This window comes from Tachysurus fulvidraco, chromosome 6 (assembly GCF_022655615.1).
Source record: "Tachysurus fulvidraco isolate hzauxx_2018 chromosome 6, HZAU_PFXX_2.0, whole genome shotgun sequence".
Lineage (NCBI taxonomy): Eukaryota > Metazoa > Chordata > Actinopteri > Siluriformes > Bagridae > Tachysurus > Tachysurus fulvidraco.
This window is the reverse complement of record NC_062523.1, coordinates 16,751,230-16,771,999: the sequence shown is the minus strand read 5'-3', so window position 1 is coordinate 16,771,999 and position 20,770 is coordinate 16,751,230. Positions and strand designations below refer to the sequence as shown.

Genomic DNA, 20,770 nt, shown 5'->3' with positions numbered 1-20,770 from the left:
TTTAAAAATATATTACATAGAAACCTAAACACTATTTAAATAATATATGTTTCCCAGACACAGATAATTAATGTTGCTGCAGGATGTCAGCTTCGATTAGACGTGATACATGATGTCTGATCACTGTGTGTACACATAGCTCAGAGATACATCTCATAATGTACACACAGCCATGACATCATGATAGCTGTGCATGATCATAATCAGGGCACTTGTGTAAAACAAGTATGTAAGATATACCTGTGCATGAAGATCAATAAAATGTGTCGCTTCTCTAACAGTCCTTTTAAACGTCATCTTTATTGTTCTAACTGTTTTAATCCTGAACTGATTTGGGTTCATTAGGCAAGGACAGAAACCTTTTCTCTCAGAGAATATGGCAAAACCTTTAACAATAGTGTTTACGAGGAAATTTGGAAGAGATATTTACTATCTTGGTTTATTTTTACAGCCATTTATAATAGATTTATCCTGTCGAAAAAGAACATCCCGGTCTGTAAAAAACAGACTAGACACGTTTAGATGGGGATAAAATCCCAGAAATAAACCAGTAATCATTAAATCACCCACCTCCCCTATGTAGAACTAATGCACACTGAACAGGGCTTTTAACTGCTTCCCCCTAGACAAGTACAGGCCATTACAAGCCCACAACAAGGTTTTAGTGTTAAAACCACTGGAACAAACATTCAATAAATTATTTAGCTGATCTCAAAGTAATCAACATACAATGCTTTTAGGCATTATGTTACTGGATGCACATCAGGCAGAGAACATCACTGTAAACACTGGCACAGTGGTCTAACCTCGAAGGCTTTAAAGCATAACTTCCCATGTGAAATAAATGCCATGGGGCTCCTGCTGTTCTACAAACGGGAGACCTATACTTACATCAACAGGAACCAGGAGGTTTCTGCCCAGATGCTGGTTAAAAGAGAGGCACCAGGCTTCAGTGTACCCATTCATATTGGGAACATACTTCTTTACAGTCTCATCATTCAGTCTGAGCCACACACCATCATCATTGTGGATCTATGGGAAACAAGCAACAGAGCAGAGCCATGCCTTCCTGTAACTGCTAAGAGGCCATTGCGTGATCTTCAGAGGCTGCAAATTGTAAGTGCAATAGGTGCTAGAGTTCTGTGTACACACTATCCTACAGCAGATGGCAGTGAAGAGTTACTATGTATATGAATTTGAAACATTTGCATATATATTGCAAATGCTATTGTGTTCTGTGAAAGCAGAGAGTATCGAGGGTGATTCCTAATTAACATTAAAGAAGGTGCCTTTGGTTAAAGCTGTGGATTAAACTGCAGCCTGAAAGTCACTTGCATGTGTTGAAGCAAAGGAAATGCAAAGAAATGTTTTCACCCAAATTAAAAAATGTAAGCTTTAAAAAGCTGCAGCAATGATTACAGTAGCCTTAATGCTATTTCTGATTTAAGATAAAAGGAGCAAAACATGAACTGAACTGTTATTGTTACTGGTTCATTCTGATTAAAAGAAGATGAAATACAAGAGGGGAAAAAGAAATAAAACATTACAGATAGATTATGTGTCCCTAATCTAGAGTGGTTTACCTCGTCAATGAAAGTGATGGTGCCATTGACTTGGACTATGCCTATTTGTTCGCTCTGCAGAGAGGGGTGACTACGCACACGCAGCCCTGCGCTGTCCTTGGCGACAAATTTGCGCACCTGAAAGGAGCAGACAGGGAGAGAGACGGGGAGAGAGTGAGACAAGCAAGCAGACGACAGGAGAAAGCAAAGCACCTTAGATCACAAGAGTGACAGACAAGAACACAGCAGGGGTATTTAGCAGAGAAAGTGTAGGAAAAGGTTCATTGTCAACACAATATATCATGTTTGAATAAAGATAAAAATCTCAAGCCATGACACCAAGCCTTTTTTAGAGGTTTTAGGAAGAAGTGGGACGCCTAGCAGCAAGGCACAAAAACGATTCTGCTCAGCTGTGTAGCTTGTTTCCCAGTTTAAATTTAATGAAGAAAAAAAAAAAACATTTAAAAATATGTGAAGATATTATTAAGTTTGTAAGACGGTCAAGTATCACTCACCAGTAAGGAATTCATACAAAGAATAAAAAATAGCTATCTAAACAACATTTTGTCTCTATGTGGCCAAACTGATCAGGTCAAGAACTCCTTTGGTTTAACTGCTCTGCTGTTTGAAAGCGGGAATCTCACCTTGTTTGGCTGTGGTTCAGCTTTGGGTTTAATCATCTGTGTCCCAGGAGGAATCATGCCTTTCGGTGGGTCTTTCACTTCAACCTCTAAACCAGCATCTGAATAAAAAACCTCTATTGTCAACACTCACATAAATCTTTTAATGACTGTATAAAGCACTGAGGACATGGACTTAGTACTGTAAAATAGCAAACCAGATTATTCAGAAAATGCCTTTACAGAGCCAGGGTGGGGTGAGGAGGAGGTCAAACTGTACTCGATATCATTGCAGTGGCAACCAAATTGTAACCCCACCAAAGCCTGAATGCACTAATATTTACTAAACTACAAACGCACAAATGACTGGAATTAAAAAAATAATTAAATAATATTTAATCATCCACAATTTATAGGTTGAAGTAAATAAATAAATTAGAGTGGTGACTTTCCCCTTAAGTAAATAAATAAGGAGTGGTGACTTTCCCCTTAAAGTGTCTCATTTTATAACAGGAAAAGCATGGACTGGAAAAGCCAAAAAAAACAGTGTTGTTTAACTTCAACACAGAATAAGTTTTCCATCTGCCTTAAATGCTTGGACTCTGTCATCTAGGGATTCTAAGGAAATGCTGATGTGGCAAAAAATATCAAAGAGGCTCATACCAATTTCAATGCCATCTATGGTGACATGTATGGTGTAAAGCCCAACAGCACCAGGGGTCCAGTTGGCACTGTAGGTGCCATCTGTGTTAGCACGGATGAGCATGTTCTCACTAGGCCTGTTGAGACAAATGCCATCAAAAACGGTACACGATTCAATTAAGAAAGACCTAAATTTTGCATATATTTACCTCTTTGGAGTGGGTGAGGCAAAGCGCAGCTCCTCAAACGAATAATTCTCAAATGCCTATGGATAAAAAGATTCAAATATGAAATATAATGACATACATCTGTTTATGTATTTATTAGTCTTTATATAAACAAAACTGAAGCAGCGAACCTTCATCATGGTGATAGCAATGTAGCGAGCCTCCTTAATGATCATGGGCTCATAAGTGCTTTCCAGTTTTGGTGCTGGCAGGCCACCAAAAGTGAGATCCATGCCTGATGTTGAGTTAGAGGGGCTTCCTGGGAGGCGCTGCAACTTCTTCATGTTGTCCTGCTGAATAGATTTCTTCTGAGACACAGGCACGGCCTTCACCTCCACCTGCCGATCACACAAACAATGTTAATTCCTGAAAAAACTCAAAACCGAAAAATACTCTACTTTTTTTGCATATGGAAGTCCTACCTTCATATTTGGCACATGCACTACATCTCCATATTGGTCTTTGGTCTGCACTACAACAGTCGTTGGCCAGCCACAGCGGATATCATCTTTGTTGAGGATAAGTGATGTCTTCTGAGGGTCTGCATATGAATCGGGCTGAAGCCACCTAAAAATGCAAGGAAAAAGTTTTCATTCTTTCTTCTATCCATTGTATCATTCCTATAATCTCCAGGGCCTCAAGCACTTATTTTTTTTCTGTTGCAAGAAACCAACATTAACAAACCTTTTTTTGTAAATTTTTTAATAATGGGGCATTTGGAAAAAAAAATCTTGCATTGATAGTTTTCTGTTCCAGTTGTTTTAAGATGCTAATTTAAGTTACACAAGGAAAAAGTGATAGAGGAGTGATAGTTTTGCATCATAAAACATGCTCTGATATAACAAAGCAAAATAAGTACGATACATGCTTCGGATATGACCAACCACAAGCACACTAATAAACACTGTACACACTGTTCTTTGCAAGGTGATGTACATTTAAGTACATTTACAGAATTTAGCAGACACGCTTATCCAGAGTGACTTACATTTTTATTTCAGTTTATACACCTGAGCAATTGAGAGTTAAGTGCCTTGCTCAGGGACCCTGCAGTGGCAACTTCGTGGACCTGGGACTCAAACCAATGACCTTCCGATTAGCAGTCGAACACCTTAAACACTGAGCTACCTCATCGCCACGTCCCCATGATGTGCACCCCTAAAGATGCATGCTGATCCCATGAAGCTCATTTATGGCAGAAAAAACCCTGTTTTCTGTAATTTCCTCCAATAGCTCAGTTTAATAGTAATGTAGCTGTGACTGAGGATCAAGTCTCTCCAGTTCCTACTTCACTACCAGGCTGCTCTCAGATGAATGCCATTCACCAATCAGGTCATAACCTGAAGTTACTTTGCCTAAATGTCATCCTTGCCACCTACTCTCACAGATAGAGTTTTTGTTGTACAGAAACCTAGATTTATTTTTTCTCTTATTCCAACACACCCGATCCACCTCATGAGATGCTTGTTTCAGTTTAACAGTGCCTGTTATTATGGCAGCAGTAGGTCTGTTCATTACATAGAGGTGGTGTTTTTGGTTACATAAAGAGTACCATCTTTTAGTGAAGTTTAAAGCTGACCTTGCTAGACGTCCTCCACTTGAATTGGGCACGCAAGTTATGAAGTCTTCCAGAAAGGAGTGTTCATTGCTTTGTAGGTGCAGGGGCAGGTTGCCCTCCAATGCCTCCAGAATAGTGGGTGAGTGGGACAGAGCCAGTCCCTTCCCCAAGATCCCTGAATGTGCTTTGCATACCTGAAGATCAGGGGGGGGGATATATATATATATTATATTATATGGAAAAATGATCAAATTAATTGCAAATGCTGCTATTGAAATACCTGAAGAGATGCTTCCTCAAGAATCTCCAAATCTTCCTCCAGTTCATTTCCTTAAGAACAAGGAGAAATGTACAGCATTTAGAATAAGAATATTGTCTAAAAGGCTAAAATACTAATGCCCTATTCAATTCCCCATCAGTTATATTCTTTCTACCTATAGGTAAAGCTAGGTCCTTCTTCATAAGCGCAGCAGCACAAACACTTCCCAAATAAGCAAGTTCCTTCTCCAGCTGAATGATGCCCTGAAATGCAAGTGTCAAGAGTTTTCATATATATATTTTTGTAATAACATTTATTGTATTTCATATTTAAATTTATTTCATATTACAGATTTGGATTTTCTTTTGAAAATGTACTTAGTAACAGGCTTATAAGAATCCATTACCTCTTCAGAGCCAGGGTTAAACTCGTACCCCACAGCCACACATTTAAATCCATAGAAGCAAGCTTTCTCATCTTTCACATAATCAGATGCTGTTTCCAAGGAGAAGAGGGCCTCATTTCCTTGTATTACAAATGAAAAAAAAACAAAAAACACTTGAGATAATGGTAGCAAACAATTGTTCACAACTATTAACAATTCACAATTGTGAGGCCTATAACATTTTTGAACAAATTTCGAACGTCATGTCATTTAAATTATATTATAATACAAAATAATAGCCCCAAAAAAGGCTACCGCAACACATTCTCTTAAGTATTTTATTAACACCCAGTACATCACACTTATAGGCTTACAAATCAATGTTTTAACAGCTGTAAAATGCTGCACATTTTATTCATTATCTGCACAGTAGCCTTAGGATGAAAACATCTTTTTGAATTGAACACATGAACTCACAGAGAGCAGGAAGGATAGCCTACATCTGAACAACAACATCAAAAACAACAGAATAGCAATCCAACTTACTCTCTGATATTATTTGGTAACAAAATAAAACCCAACCTATCAAATTGATAGGGATCAAGAGCAGCTCCCTTCTTATTTACAATATTGCCAGCAGTAGTTCTAATAGTTTTTAACAGTTTACACACTTCTACTGTGACTTTACTGCTTGTTCTATGTCATGAGTATTTTTAGAGAGCTGTCCTCAAGTGAAAGTTTATTATTTTATGATTTTATTTTTAATTCCTAAATCCAAAAATTACTTACTGATATATTATATTGTTATGTTGTATTGTTATGTTGTATTGTTAATTATACACACATTAGACACATGCCATTAGCTGCACTGTTCTTGCTTTTAAAACCAAAACATTAATAGTGGAGCTGAACTCCTACCTGGAAGTACAAGGACACTACTGGGCCAACCACTGGATCCAGAGAACTTCTTTAGCTCGGTCCAGGCATTGATGGTCTCGTGGGCAAGCGCTTTGACACTTGGGATGGAGAAATGCAGAGTTCGGGTGGGAATAAGAACCCTCAGGACATCTTCTGGCTGAGCTGTTCCACACTGCTGGTCAAATTCAATGGTGATCCAGCGAACACAGTCAGGGAAAGATACCTAAAAAATAAAAAGGCAGGATTTCAAAAGACATAAAAACCTTTTATCTGATCATTATTTTTAACTTTACAAATTTAGATGTGCAAAACTAAAATATATACATTTTCTGAGGCACCATACTTTTTAAATCCCCATTCCAATTTAAAGGAACTCATATCCTTACCTTGTATTGAGTGACAGCAGCCTGCTTGTATGGATGATCGCTCTCCAAGACAGCATAATGATTGGAGGTTGTACAAGCAGACAGGCCCTGCTCAGGTTGGTTTCCAGTGGTGCTATCTGTAGACTGATTTGGATTAAAGGCAGGTGGGGCATACTTCTGGTTCAGCGCAGACACAGCAGGAAGAAGCTCCTGCACCAAACCAAACACCTCCACAGCAGCCTAAGCAGAGCAGGCAGCAATTACAAGAGACACTATGCATCAAAATATAAAATTCCATCTCAAAAAATGTATAATGATGCATCAGTTAGCAAAGGAAATGCTTGCTTGATATTACAAAGTCAATGTATTTCAAACAAAGTCTGTAATTTTCTTACCTTTGGTACAGATGCAGCCACTGGGCCGATGTATGCCAGAATAAGGGGAAGCAGCATGGAAAACAGACTGGAGGAGCTCAGCAACTCTGGAATGTCCTCAGCTGCAAAGTAAAATGGAATAAGTCATAATGATTTACGAAATTTATGTACAAGATATTGACAAAGATTTATCCTTACCATCCACAGCGAAGGCTCTGTGCAGGAGGTCCTTAGCTGCCCGTACCACAGCACTGACCACTGAGAGAGCACGGCTACAGTTTTTATCCTCCTCATTGGCTTTGATTAGCAGCTGTGACTGCAAATCCCCATCATATTCACTTCTGTGACACAGAAAATTAAAGATATTAGCAACAACATATTAAATGTTCAATAAAGTGATATTTTGCTGTTAAATGAGTTATTTAAACTGTCATGAAAACTGAAACGGAAATATCTAACCTGTAGTATAGAACCTGGGGAATCTGGCCTCTGGTCTGGTTAGTGCCATTACTACTAAGACTACAGGTGCTAAAGGTGAAGGTCACGCCATCAGAACACTGCACTGTGGTCATCCCTCCGTCTCCATTAGCTGTACGACTGCCATAGTTGCGCAGACGGACTGCATATTTCACATTTTCCTTACAAAGACAGATATAAAGGGGAAGAAAAAAATGAAGGAAAAATATGAATGAATGCAGAACACGTGACATGTGAGGCTTACGGCTGAGATTAATCCAGCAATGAATTTACTTTCAGAGGCACTGCTTTGTCAAGTCGAATCTCAGCAATGTCACTAGGGCTGTCATCAGTGCTGTAGGTTCCTTTAATCAGCTCCAATGATGTCCATCTGTGGGAATGGGCAGAATCTCCATGGTGCTCCGTCTGCGCCTGAAAGATGCGTCAAAAACGCATTACATAACAGGCTATTTTTACAATCTTAATCTTTCTTAAGCACATCCATTAAAAAAAACAAGAAGATATAAAATTCAAGCCAGGTTTCTGCTACTTCTACTCATTAATTCAAAACAGAAAATCCCTGACATCATCCCGACATTTCAAATTTTTTCATTGAATTTTAAAGATTGACTGATGCAAAGCTCTTACGTCGTCTGCAAGAACTTCCAGTTCGTACTCATGGATGCCTCCTCCCCCATAGACGCAGAAGCCCACCAGCACCACACCTGGCTTGTCCACACTAAAGCAGATGGCATCAGGGGAGCCGTTACCTGTGTTCCAGCTGCGACCCTGGCTGGTCTTTGTGAAACGATTGGGAGTGGACTTCACTGAGTGAAGCGAGTTCAGCCCGTCTACCTGAACGAGGGGAATGCAACAGAGAAATTTAACACAATATTTCTGTACTAAAAGTGCACAGAAGTTTGTTTCATCATTTAATAATAGGTGCACAACAAGTTCTATAATAAATATGAACTTGCAGTGAAGTTACACTTTATTTCCTTTGGGTGGCAGAAGTGTAGTTAGGAAATCTAAGGGAAGGGTAGTGCTGTTGTCTGCATAAGTGATGATTACAGAACAATACAAAAGGAAAATGAGACTCCTGTATTGTGGTCATTCAGCTCAGTTTATATGTTTTGGAAAACACAATAAAATGGTGAAAATAGCTACCAAAACCAATAATGCACCATTAATTCTATAAAGCCAGTAGTGGGGGAAAAAATAAAAGAAAAAAAATAAAACACATTGTGGTCAACCAGTTTCCATGACAACAAGCCACTGACAGAGACGGGGAGAGATACTGCAAAAAGACCTAAGACTAGATTGCAATTACAGTCACAACTATACTGTACCCATGACTAAGCTTTCTACAACATCTAAAAGATGAGAAGAGAAATGGAGAGGCAGGGTATCTGTAATGAACAAAATGCTATCATCTCTCCAGAACTGCCAAAGGCTGTTTATGACCATGAGGCTGCTGTAATAAGATAAGAGGAGTGATGCAGAGCTCAGCTGAATCCCAAGAGACTAAGGAAGCATGCTTGTGTGTTTCTGGAAATGAGAGAAGAGGGAATAAAAATGGACAAAAAGGACAAAGGAGAGAATAAAGAGCAGGATAGAAAGACGAGACAGACAGTAAGAGAGGTGGGTGAGAGAGATACGCGTTTCTAACCTCAGAGCCAAGTGCAGAGGCGGTGAGTTCGCTGACGATGCTGGCCAGAAGTCCGCAAGTATTGGATACTAAATGTGGGGAAAAAAGCTCCATCTCTTTCCTCAGACTTTTTCTCACCGGCAGTACCACTATCACCAGCATTTTTTCCAGAACCTCCCGGAAACTCGTCATCCCCATTAGGTTTTCTTCCGTCTAGATAAGATCACACAAGGCATAGAATTTTTATGTTAAGGAAGATGTTAGGAAAATTTTATATCAGCTCATAAACCATGTTGAGGAAAAATTTTATCTACATTCTAAATATTATCATCATTCCAAGTGTATAATAGAATCTGCATTCAACTGCAGAGACTTTAATTAAGATGTCATGTAAGATGTGATCTGGGGCACTGCATTACCTTACAGTGAATAAAAACCAGAGCAGGCACTTGTGTACTATTCAATAAAAACCGACACTTACATGACTGAGTTTCTCCATGTGCGCCACCAGCAGGGGGAAACGGTGAGCAAGAGCTGAGTCGTTCTCAGTGCTGACCTGTTTGACAAGTGAGCGCAGCAGCACCTCCCCATCATATGCAATGGGCAGGATGGAAGTCAGCTTCACCGATGTGTTACACAGCGCAGACATTACAGCAGCCAGCAGACGACTGCTTGAAGTGCGTAAGTTTGCCTCTTGGATGTCCTAGAAGATCAGAGGTAAATTTAATGCATGAGTAAAGCTAGTCTTGAGTGAAAAGAAGGACAGTTATGATCATATTAAACGGAATTGGGTAGATTATAACCATCTAACCACCAAAATATTCATAGATATTCAGTTCGTCTTTCTGATTTCCGCATAAAAAATTTCAGAAATCAATTTTGAAACCTAAATTTGTACATCATGTATGTCACTGATGATATATCAAGAGTCAAGTCAAGAAGCTTTTATTGTCATTTCAACTATATATAACATTTCAACTATATATGTTGCAGTACACAGTGAAATGAGACAACGTTTCTCCAGGATCATGGTGCGACATAAAACAAAGACAGGGCTAAGGACTTGTAAGTAGTCTTAGCCACATAAAGTGCAACTGTGCAACCTGGTGTAAACAGTGCAGGACAAGACAAACAAGACAAACAAGACAGTGCAGGACAAAAGGCAGTGCAGGACAAAAAGTTACAAGACAATACAAAACGTACCAAAAATACAATACACAATATCTGAACAGATCGGAAACCTAAATCTGTAAAGAAGCCTGTATTCCCTGGCCTGAAAATAATTCAGCTTCTGACTGACAGAGAAAACTTTAAAACAATTAACTAAAAGAGTGCAAAGCTTTAAACAATGGAAATATTGCTTGAGGCTATTAACCAAAATGATTACCTGGTCAAGGCAGTTGAGCAAGTCACAGAGGCAGGCCCATTGTAGGGCAGGAGTAGGGTAAAAAGAGTGGAAACAGGCTGTGAATGTGTTGTGGCATTCCTGCAACACTGCTTCAAGCAAGGTAAGAGGCTGGCTGAGGTAGCCCTGAGGATCGTTGTCTAACTTGGTCAGGCAGTTGTCCATGCCCTCTGAAAGAATCTTCTTCAGTAAGCTGCGTGTCTTACCCACACACTCTGCCAACTTGCTTGACTCCTCAACAACTACTTTGGTGCTGGCTGAGGAGGAGAGAGCACAAGCAGAGCAACAAAGAGTTAGGAATAAATATTTATAAAAACACAAGTTTACAATTTGTGTGCCTCTGAACTCATTTGACCTCATTTGAATTATGACATAAGACTTCAAATGCTAAAGCTAATGGAGAGAGACCAGAGATCTTTAACTTAAATCTTGTGCTTTAACTTAAATCTCGTCCATTCTGTTGCTCACTCAATCATAGCAATAAACTATAATGCTTATGCACAGTATGGCCATGCTGAAGTGTGTAGATAGTACATGTTAATATGAATAGCTTTACAGATATTTTGTATGGATAGCTTTACAGATATTTTGCTGTACACATTTACATGCATTCTCTTATCAATCTTTCTGCAGAATTTATAATCATACCAGAGATTGGGTAGATTTCACAGATATAGACACGGAGCAGGCGCAGACAGCAGGTTCCCACAAAGCGCAGGCGCTCCAAGTCCAGCAAGGTGGCAGTGTATTGAAACCCTTTTAGTCCTCTCAGTTCCTCCACCCCAAGCACAAGAGTGGTCCAACTCCAGTGAAGGATACTCAGCAGAGACTCAAAACACTCCTGATAGGAAACATTTGACCAATAAGTTAGAAAATTACTACAGTATGATATCTGATTTGCTAAAACATTGAATTTCACCAAGAGTGAAGAATAATTAAGACACAGTCCTGCATTCAATAAAGAAAGGTCAATTTGGAATATTGATGAAATTTTAGGGGAGGCTCGATTTCTCTTACAGCAGTCGCTTGTGTTGCCCTCTAATAATTACCATATTTAACACCCTATAGTATATTTACTCAGCTGAGCTGTCGAGCCTGTTCTGTGAAGTTACACAAGTTTATACTAAGCCGGAGTCTAATAAAGTTTAAGCAAACCAAATCTAATATTTAAATAATAATGAATCCAAAACTGTGATCATACGTTTGACAAATTAAGTGTCTGGCTACTAAAGTAATATCCAATCACTATGCCTGTTCTTGTACATAACATAATAAACATACCACTGAGACAGTCCTGGCAAAGGAGCGCTTCAGGATGTGAACTGGTTCACTGGTCTGCAGTTTTCCTTTTGATGCATTACCGTCATTAGATGGCAACCTGGAAGCATAGTGCAGCTGATCAGTTAAGTACATTAGGAGTACATATTGTCAGTTTAAAGGAGCCAAATATCACTTACCTGTATAATAATTGGGGTATCTGACCAGCATTTACATCAGTACCATTGTTTGATTTCTTGGAGCCCTTAAACTGAAACACCACACTGCAAAAGCAAACAAGCAATGTTTGACAATGTTAAAAAATATCACATTTTTAACGCTGATACACAGATGTAATGATGAGAAATCTGCATTTTTGTGAGAAATTAAGATGTACCCATCATCAGTGGTAATAGTTGCCTGTCCATGTGAGCCACAGTCACTGCTGGGTCCTGACACCCTTCCCCAGGCAACATACCACCAGCCCAGCTGAAGCAACACTGGCTCGTCAAACATCATGGCATATTTTTCCCTGGAAAAACAATGTATGATCGTACTTATTTTTCTCATAATGACAAATCTAGTGTTTACACGTCTACGTCATGGACGCAATCACATTTCTGTGCATAAATCGTACCTAGAAGTAAAAGCATGTTTAGATTTGTAAACATATCCTATAGCCTCGAACACGGCTACATCTCATTAAAGATGACAAATATTAATGAGGGCAGACTGGGGAGATAATTCTGATAGCATAGTAAAAATAACAGATACTTTTCTGTTAGGCGTACCTAGCAGCACAATCATAGGCCAGAACATCTGTCTCAGCCAATAGATCTCCATCTGTCTCATGATCACCTCCATCTGGTCCCAGCTCAAACAGCTACAAGAAAACAACCAACCATCAACCACAGGACTTGCACAATATGGTATATTTAAAAAAAAAAAAAAAAAAAAACATTGACATTGTATTTGTGTCCAAAACAACAATCGTTTTGCTAACGTCACATATAATCTAAACAGCACTGTGCATCATTTGGACAGTACCTTTTAGGGTTCATTGTATGATTTTAAGTGCATATTAGAATGATGGTTTAAATTCCAAATGGGTCGCAGTAAAGCACAACACAACTTGTGCACTAAATAGTGAATAAGGTGCTGCTTTGGACATATGATTATTTGCTAGCATGATAAGGGATGCAGCTCTGATCGTAAATACTAACATACCTTAATTTTAGCAGTGTATTCTCCACGGCCTCCAAATAGCCCCAGACCACCCAGTAGGATATCAGCATCAGCGCAGAAGCGAATGGCCTCTACAGAATGAGCAGAGTAACCCCAACCTCCACCATGACCTAAACACACAACATCACTAACAAACTGCAACATTCTCTTCGTCTGTACTATTAAAAATATTCTGTGGATTGTGATGTAGATGCACAAATAAAATTATATTAGCTATTTATGGAAACACTTTCAGCATCTAAGTGTTGTATCTGTTTAAGGGATTGTGTACTCACTCTCAAAGCGGTTGACCACACTGTAATCCTCCTTTGAATAAACTTTCATCACAGCCTGGGTTTCCTCTTCGGCACTAGCCACACCCATTTTCAGCTCCTGCATGGCTGCAAGTGTATCCAGACAACCTACAAGAAAGTGTCCCATGAGAATTAGGAAAAGTATCAGAACCTACACAAGTACCAATTATAATAGAAAGGTTTCTTAGTTTGTACTGTAATCATTTGGTTGAGGCTTCATCTACTTTAAACTAATTATATCAAATAAGCAAATACAGGTGCTGATTTATTCTTAATTTGGTCACAATCAGCCCATCCTAGACTGAACCTTTGCCATTTCAGCCAGCTGAACTCTAAACCAAATATGAGGACAGAAATTCTTGGAATATTCTGAAAAAGTGCATTTAGCAAATGACATGACAATGACAAATAAATAAATACAAAAAAATTAAGAAACGCAGGGGGAAAAGTACAAAAGATATTTATGTGCACTCAATAATGAGAAAAATAGAAGTCTGGTCTTCAAAGGCACAAGGAGGCCTAAAAATAGATAATTGCACAGCAATTGTACTCTGACTGCAGTCAGACTATATTGAGATCATGTGTGCAAACAGATTCTTATAGGGAATGTTTTTATTCCCTATAAGTCATTTTTTCATCTATATGCAATACGCCCCAAATGCTGCAGCGTCATGCCAGTTTTAAAGAGCTTGAAGAGCATAAACGTACAGTAGTTTCTTACAATCTTTGATCTAGATAGTTCTAATGGTTGGCCCATTATTTACATTCCAGGTATAAAAGGAAAGCAATGTGCTGTTTCGCATCTACTACTGTCACTATCAATCTAGTCTATGAAAAGTATAAGGGAATAAAAATAATAATAACAATAATAATAATGAAGGAATGAAACAAAAGGAATGGTTGTGTCATGGACAACAGAATACAATGTGGAAAGAGAGAGTGTATAAGGAGTCTGATTGATGAGGTTATTGGTGTACCCAGGACATGAAGGGCTCCGTGGGAGCGTGTGGTGGTAGCGTGGGATCCTGAGGGCAGTGCCAGCTCTGGGCTCAGGATGCTGCAACGTGACTGGATATCCGTGGCTGTAGGCATGCGGGCATCTGCTATTACAGAATTATAGCACCACATCTCTCGAGTGCTGGGTAGGAACCTGGAGGAAAAAAAGTTGATTGTGAATTATGAAGATGAAAAAACACGTGCAGCCTGAGAGATATACTGACTCATGTTAACTAAAAAACATATACTCATCAAACTGATATCATGCTTGATGGATATGTAGTAATGACATTTTTCATTTCTCATCTAACATCAGCATATTCTTAATAAGAAAGCTAGCTCAGCCCAGAGAATGTAATCAGATCCTTACCGCCAGATGACATCATATACGGGGTCTAGGCAGAGGCCGAAGCCTTGTAGATCTTCCTGCTCTGAGTCATTGAATGTCCGGCAGCTTCCATCCATTTTGTTGATCAGCAGGCATCTGAAGGGAGGGGGCTCGGATATAGAGGTAGGAACCAAACCTAAGCAGATCAAATAATATATCAGTTTATTCCAGGACAAGCAGGAGCATTTTTATTAGAACCAATTTCTTGGAACAGTCCCTCAAATTCCAGAAATGATGTACCAATTATGTGTTTGCTGGCAAAGATCTCCGAGGTGGCCAAGACGTGAGAGTTGATTAGTGCTTCATCAATCCTCAAAAAGGTCTGGTCGCCACTGGCTCCAATCCAAGTGGCTTTGCGACCATATCTAGCTCCGATGTTGGGCATGGGCGAAGGTTTGGCATTCCAGTAGGGCATGTCCACAATGGGCCGACCAAGCTGTCCTTTCTGGTGAGAGAATGGTAAAACCATCAGGGTTTTATTTTTGTGTAGGCACAAAATTTGCTGTAGCAACCCCAACATGCTGCTAATTTGGTTGGGTAGAAGTCTTTATTTGACCCATTTTTCCCTTTTGGTCATAAATCAATTAACCTGTGATGATGATAGTGGATTTTTGGATCATGGCATTATGTTTAATTATATTTGCTTGTACAGATGGACTTTGTCACTTTGCTACTTACATTACTACTGAGACCCTATTTTAGCCTCTAAACTTTCGCCTCAGCTCTTACAATCCTTCCTCTGTACAGACTGTCATCATAGAAACTAAAAGTATTAGCGCTGCCCTGCAATAATACACAACACTGTGACAGTATGTAATCTTATTTTTGTGCTTTTGCCATAACCATGAAAACAAAATCCTTACTGTTTTTTTAGCATGACTCATGATTTAAGACATGACACACCTTAACATGGAGTACTAGGAATAGGTGCACATGAAAAACTGTGACTGATCAACATACCGAAAAGCTCCCAAAAGTGAAGACCTGTCCATCCATGAGGAGCACTGCTGTGTGGTTACTGCCTGCGGTAACCTGCACACTGGGGCCTGGGAGAGCTTGCACTAGAGTCGGAGACCCCCTTTGCAGAACAAAAAAGCCACAGGTCAACAAGCTGACCAGTTTGTCTTATATTTACAAGATTTACCCCAAAATACCATACGGTATCAAATTAAAGCCTCATTATTATTACCTAGAATTCACATCGCCATGTCCAAGCTGTCCATGCTGCCCATAGCCAAATGTGTACACATCCCCATTCTCCATTAGCACCACTGTGAAAGAGAGATTAGCATACAGTTAAAAGCATATGAGTGGTATTTATTATGCATTGAGCTCTGTATATACAAGTAAGGTGATTTGTAACTAGTAAATAATGTGATACAATGGAAACACAACAAAGAGCACTGTGTAATTCTATTCTATTCTATATTACAAAGGTAATCAATAGAATTGTTGTATTAGCATCTGTTTGCCTAGTCAGCTGTAGTTCTAGCTTACCAGAGTGGTGGAAGCCGCAGCTGACCTGCACCGCACGGAGCTCACAGTCAAAGCGCACTGCTCCAGGAGGATAGGTAGTGATCTTACTTGCATCTTTGTCACCACGCTCACTGCTACCATCTGTAAAGAAAAGCACAGTTTGATGATGCTGGGAACCACCTCACATATACGAGCGAGAAAGACCAAGGCAATCAGTCACCTGAAAAGTGATTCAGAACTGGAGCTTCAAGATTAACAATGAAATGAATGATTAAAGGCACACATAGAGAATCGAAAGCAAATAAATACAGAAAAAGATGCTAGATGAGACCACAACAATAAAACATATGTAAAGTTACACCTAATTAGGTGGGTTTCTTTTAGAAGGCGTTTCAAACATCAAAAAAAAAAATTATGACAGGTTGCTTATTAAAACTAAGAGAGAAGCCCAGAATAAAGCATGTCACAGTCCTAATCAAACCAGCGAGGTGAACAAATTCTCAGTAAATAACTAACTAATTAAGTGAACAGGCAAAACAGTGTGCCTTAAGTGTGAACATGGAGGCAGACATGCTCCCCCTCAAACTCAGGGCTAATACACATCGCGGTCACATATTTTATCCACCACCAGCAGGCGTGTGAAACAGTATTTGTATTTTAATAAACTGTTCCCTATATAGACGTATTGTATTACTTCTCATAGTCATGATGAAGAAATTTATTTTATGAAATGTGATGAAACGCCTCCTACTGATTTCACAAGTCAAATGCACCTGCAATAATAACACCATCTGCTTTTGTGAACTCTGTTGTGCACATATTAGCCAGACTCTGCAAACACTACTGCATCATGTTTGAACACATTTTTTATATTAACCAAGCAGAAATATGCAAATATTGAGTGATATTCAAGTCAAATTTATTTAACAAACATGGAGAGCAGAGTGAACATTTCCTTCAAAAAGAGGAAAACAGAATATAATTAACATACAATTTATTTATGTAGTTCTACCATAGTGAACATAAACTAGTGAGATAAAAAGAATAGGGAAAGAAAGGGAAAGAAAAGGTAAAATTATTATTTTTTTAAAGAAAGCAAGTGTGAGAATAATAAAAAAGGGAACAAGAAGGTAAAGAAGACTAGTGTGCTAAATGAGGGAAAAGAGCAGGAAGCTGGGCTCCAAGCAGAATCTTTAGTGAAGACCATAGTACCTTTGAGTTTGTCCCGCATTAGCTTAAAGGCTTGAATGGGTCTTAGCCTGGCTAGGGCCTGCTCACGCTGGTTCATAAAAAGGGGGCCGGGGAATACAAGGGGGCCTATGAGGGGGAGAAAGAAACTTTCACATGCATGGGCAAAGCATTTCACAAATGGAAACACATGGCAAACCATAAAACACAAGCAAGGGGGGCACTTCCACAAGAAAGTCACTATCACATGTAAAGGTTGAATCTATCCGTAGTAGCTCTTTGGGTTACATTTTATTTTATGTAGATTTAATAAATCAATAGTGAAAGATTTCTTTTCAAAACATAATCAAATTTATTGTATGTGGACCAACGCAAGCCCCAGCAACAACACAAAAAAAATTAGCTGCATGTGAAAAAGATTATAGGACCCAAGAGAAGTGATGCCCTGATTCAATAACTCCACAAAGCTCCAGTTCTTAAATACTTAAGAGGTATTAGCAAGGTGTCATAGCCTTGAGAATCTGAAGAACTGGGATGAGTCTGTGGTAGACTGTGTATGTGTGTGTGATGTCATGACTGCATCTTACCTCTGCCCTCTTCTAGCCTGTGGCGGCGATTGACGCGCTGTCTCTTCTCTTCCTGTCGGATCTGGATGTGTTCCTCTATATTAACGCCTGGAGGGGGAGGGACAGGCACAGCTAAAATAAAAACGACCCAGAAGCACCAGGGAAGAAAAAAAGGGGGCAAACAAGAGACAACATGAAGACGGTGAATGATGAGCATGAAAAGGAAATGCCAGTCAGTGCCGCGCACACACGTATACACATGCACAATGCTAACAGGCAAACTGTGACAAAAAAAATAGATAAAAGTAGCTCTTCAACATGAAATGAATATGCTAGAGATGGTAGTGGATGGTTTGAAAACCAGTTGTAAGTTGGTGCTGTACCTAACAGCAGGTCTAGTGGTATCATCTCCTTTACAGCATCAAAGATCCCTCTCTGCCTGGCCTCTTGGCCATCCAGCTCACGAGCACAAGCCTTGCAACAGCCACACGAAGAGCAGCCCGACTCGCCAGAACCACAACCACAAATTCTAAAGAGAATACGCATACACACCCATAGACATACATTAGACACACATACACAAACACAGCACACACAAACAACAAATCTAAAGACATAACAGCACACTGGCTAGCAATGTGAGTTCCTGCTGCGTTACTTACCCTCCAGGCACTCTGTCTGGCCTTCCACTGCTCACACAGCTAGCTCCATATCCAGTGCAGTCTCCACATACAGTGCAAACCATACACTGGTCCAGCTTCCACTTGTGCATGCCTGGCTGGCACATCATAGACTTTTCCTCCTTCTCATCCAGCTCATCTTCCAAATCTTCATCCATTGCTGTAGCCATGTTCTCCACCCCAAAAGCTTTAAACAGTAAAAGCAGAAAATCAAGAAAAAGAATCTTCTTCAAATTACCAAGGCAGAAAACATGATGTCCAAAAAAAATCAAGCAATTTCTAATATCTAAATATCTGCATTACTACAAAGTTGAACTTATGGAAAGCTGACTGTTACCTTTCCCTCCCTGACTCATGGCTCCTGTGTCTCGGCCACACTGGCCTTTGTTGTTCACTCCAAATGTCCACACCTCTCCGTTTTTAGTCAGCACACACGTATGGGCTTTCCCCATGGCTACCTGAGTTACAAAGTGCCCCTTCAAATCTGATACCTGACCTGAGAAAAGAGGAAAAACTTTCATTCTACCAAAGATTACAACCACAATATTAGTCAGAACCATTGCAACACATGTACAGGCATCACTTCAATTCATCAGCAAATCATCCTCTGATAACCGTTATCTTAATCAACTTAAATTAAGATAATGTTAACCATTGTTTGGCTCATACAGTATAGCAGTGGCAACAGACAGAAACATCGAATGATGCTGTCAGGGATATATTATAGATAAGTTCCACACAGACAACTAACTGCCAGTCAATCCTTTATAAAGACTTTAGTGACAATCCCAGAGATAAGCACTTACAGGTGCTGTCACTGTAAATGGCATCCTTGCCAAACATGTAGAGTTCTCCATCCTTAGTGACTATGCTGCTGCTGCCATTGTTGCAGGCTGTGTATACCGCCGTCTTTGTCTCCAGCTTGATTATCTTCTTAGGCTTGTAGGGCTTTGGTTGTCTGCGACTCTTTGCTGAAAAGGAGCAAGTATCAAAAGATCAACCAAATAGCTATCCAAGATCTTAGACCTGTATATTATAGGCCTGTATGTAATAAATATTAATAAATATTCCTGTAGCTTTGTTGTTTTTTGTTTTCAAATAATAGAGGTCCATTTCAAATCTTGGTTTAGTTTCTATTAAAAGATAATTCTAAGACAAATATGTGAGCATGATAAACTGGACTCTACTTCACAAAGTTTATTCACTAGTGAATAAATAGTTATACTGAATTAACCTGAAAGTGAAACCTCAATTAATATGACTATATATGAATGAAACTGTTTAAAACAAGATTGTAAAAGATATGGAATAAAGGACAACAGCAGCTTACTTGACTCTCCATCTTCTCCTTTGCTGGCAGATCCAGTGAAGAAAACACTGCCATCTTCAGCCACCAAAAGGGCATGGGAGCCATCATGGCCCACTGAAAACTGTGCAATCTTAGGTGATTTTGTAATGGGCAGTTCAACCCATTTCCCCGCTGATGGTCCACCCTGCTTAATGCCAAGACTTTGGTACTTTCCAGTGTAGTAGATCTACAAGAAAGGTGAAGAAAGGTAAATAATCAAATGTAAACCTTTATGCAGCTTTACGGTTTTCTCAGGCGGCTTTAAGGATGTTTTTTTATCCTGTGTAATGTATAAAGAGCGATTTATGATTTGTAGCAACTGCAGTTATGCGACCAGAAGGCCAAATTAACTGTTATAACCAGAGGACTCTTTCACATTTGCAGCTGCTGCTGCATAAAAAAAATCTAAAGGAACAAACAAAAGTGACAAAAAAAGGCAGCATACATTAGGGCCACAAAAAGCATGGCTGATGCTTTAACATTTATATGATATCCACACAGTTGTAACAGGCAATTTGTAATGGTAAGGTGGTGAGAAAGTCCTGTGGTGAGGAAATGGTTGGATGGATATACCATATTACTGCAATAGAAACTCAATTTCAATTGAATGTCTGCTAAGAATGTGAGGATTATATGACAGTGTAATGAGATGATAAAGCTTGAAATTTTGTTAGAAAAAATAAACCTGTAGTACTAAATTGTTTTGACAAAACAGTCTAGTTTCATACATGTACAGTTACTGCAGTGTTTGCTGGCATTTAACTAATTTCAAAAGCTGTGAATTCCAAACAATGTTTACTTGTTAATTCTGAATAGAAATCTTGAATATGCTATTCAAATCTAAGTTTTAAATCAAATCCAACCTTAAAAGGTGCCCTTCCACACAAAACCGTTTTTACTTGTATTTTTTGATA

General features: G+C 39.2%; 1 protein-coding gene across 19 annotated transcripts in view; it reads right to left on the bottom strand.

Moving 5' to 3' along the window:
• mycbp2 (MYC binding protein 2) overlaps positions 1 to 20,770 on the bottom strand; it is a 59,897-nt gene that overhangs the window by 23,421 nt on the left and 15,706 nt on the right. For 8 of the 19 annotated variants that reach the window (XM_047815358.1, XM_047815356.1, XM_047815360.1 and 5 more), the window contains exons 12-52: positions 19,839 to 20,043; positions 19,315 to 19,479; positions 18,846 to 19,004; positions 18,491 to 18,695; positions 18,212 to 18,357; positions 17,850 to 17,960; positions 17,287 to 17,391; positions 16,096 to 16,215; positions 15,788 to 15,869; positions 15,559 to 15,676; positions 14,839 to 15,043; positions 14,581 to 14,734; positions 14,192 to 14,364; positions 13,197 to 13,322; positions 12,904 to 13,031; positions 12,468 to 12,559; positions 12,074 to 12,208; positions 11,877 to 11,960; positions 11,701 to 11,797; positions 11,068 to 11,260; positions 10,402 to 10,676; positions 9,496 to 9,717; positions 9,036 to 9,227; positions 8,015 to 8,221; positions 7,661 to 7,798; positions 7,370 to 7,548; positions 7,109 to 7,251; positions 6,932 to 7,032; positions 6,558 to 6,776; positions 6,172 to 6,394; positions 5,275 to 5,393; positions 5,044 to 5,131; positions 4,890 to 4,939; positions 4,631 to 4,803; positions 3,474 to 3,618; positions 3,183 to 3,389; positions 3,034 to 3,089; positions 2,846 to 2,961; positions 2,207 to 2,304; positions 1,584 to 1,700; positions 892 to 1,032 (exon numbers count right to left, since the gene is read on the bottom strand). In XM_047815358.1, the coding sequence (XP_047671314.1) occupies positions 892 to 1,032; positions 1,584 to 1,700; positions 2,207 to 2,304; positions 2,846 to 2,961; positions 3,034 to 3,089; positions 3,183 to 3,389; positions 3,474 to 3,618; positions 4,631 to 4,803; positions 4,890 to 4,939; positions 5,044 to 5,131; positions 5,275 to 5,393; positions 6,172 to 6,394; positions 6,558 to 6,776; positions 6,932 to 7,032; positions 7,109 to 7,251; positions 7,370 to 7,548; positions 7,661 to 7,798; positions 8,015 to 8,221; positions 9,036 to 9,227; positions 9,496 to 9,717; positions 10,402 to 10,676; positions 11,068 to 11,260; positions 11,701 to 11,797; positions 11,877 to 11,960; positions 12,074 to 12,208; positions 12,468 to 12,559; positions 12,904 to 13,031; positions 13,197 to 13,322; positions 14,192 to 14,364; positions 14,581 to 14,734; positions 14,839 to 15,043; positions 15,559 to 15,676; positions 15,788 to 15,869; positions 16,096 to 16,215; positions 17,287 to 17,391; positions 17,850 to 17,960; positions 18,212 to 18,357; positions 18,491 to 18,695; positions 18,846 to 19,004; positions 19,315 to 19,479; positions 19,839 to 20,043 (6,012 nt within the window). Of the gene's footprint in view, positions 1 to 891; positions 1,033 to 1,583; positions 1,701 to 2,206; positions 2,305 to 2,845; positions 2,962 to 3,033; positions 3,090 to 3,182; positions 3,390 to 3,473; positions 3,619 to 4,630; positions 4,811 to 4,889; positions 4,940 to 5,043; positions 5,132 to 5,274; positions 5,394 to 6,171; positions 6,395 to 6,557; positions 6,777 to 6,931; positions 7,033 to 7,108; positions 7,252 to 7,369; positions 7,549 to 7,660; positions 7,799 to 8,014; positions 8,222 to 9,035; positions 9,228 to 9,495; positions 9,718 to 10,401; positions 10,677 to 11,067; positions 11,261 to 11,700; positions 11,798 to 11,876; positions 11,961 to 12,073; positions 12,209 to 12,467; positions 12,560 to 12,903; positions 13,032 to 13,196; positions 13,323 to 14,191; positions 14,365 to 14,580; positions 14,735 to 14,838; positions 15,044 to 15,558; positions 15,677 to 15,787; positions 15,870 to 16,095; positions 16,216 to 17,286; positions 17,392 to 17,849; positions 17,961 to 18,211; positions 18,358 to 18,490; positions 18,696 to 18,845; positions 19,005 to 19,314; positions 19,480 to 19,838; positions 20,044 to 20,770 lie in introns of all 19 variants that reach the window. The other 11 variants (XM_047815370.1, XM_047815371.1, XM_047815372.1 and 8 more) reach the window with 7 other exon arrangements.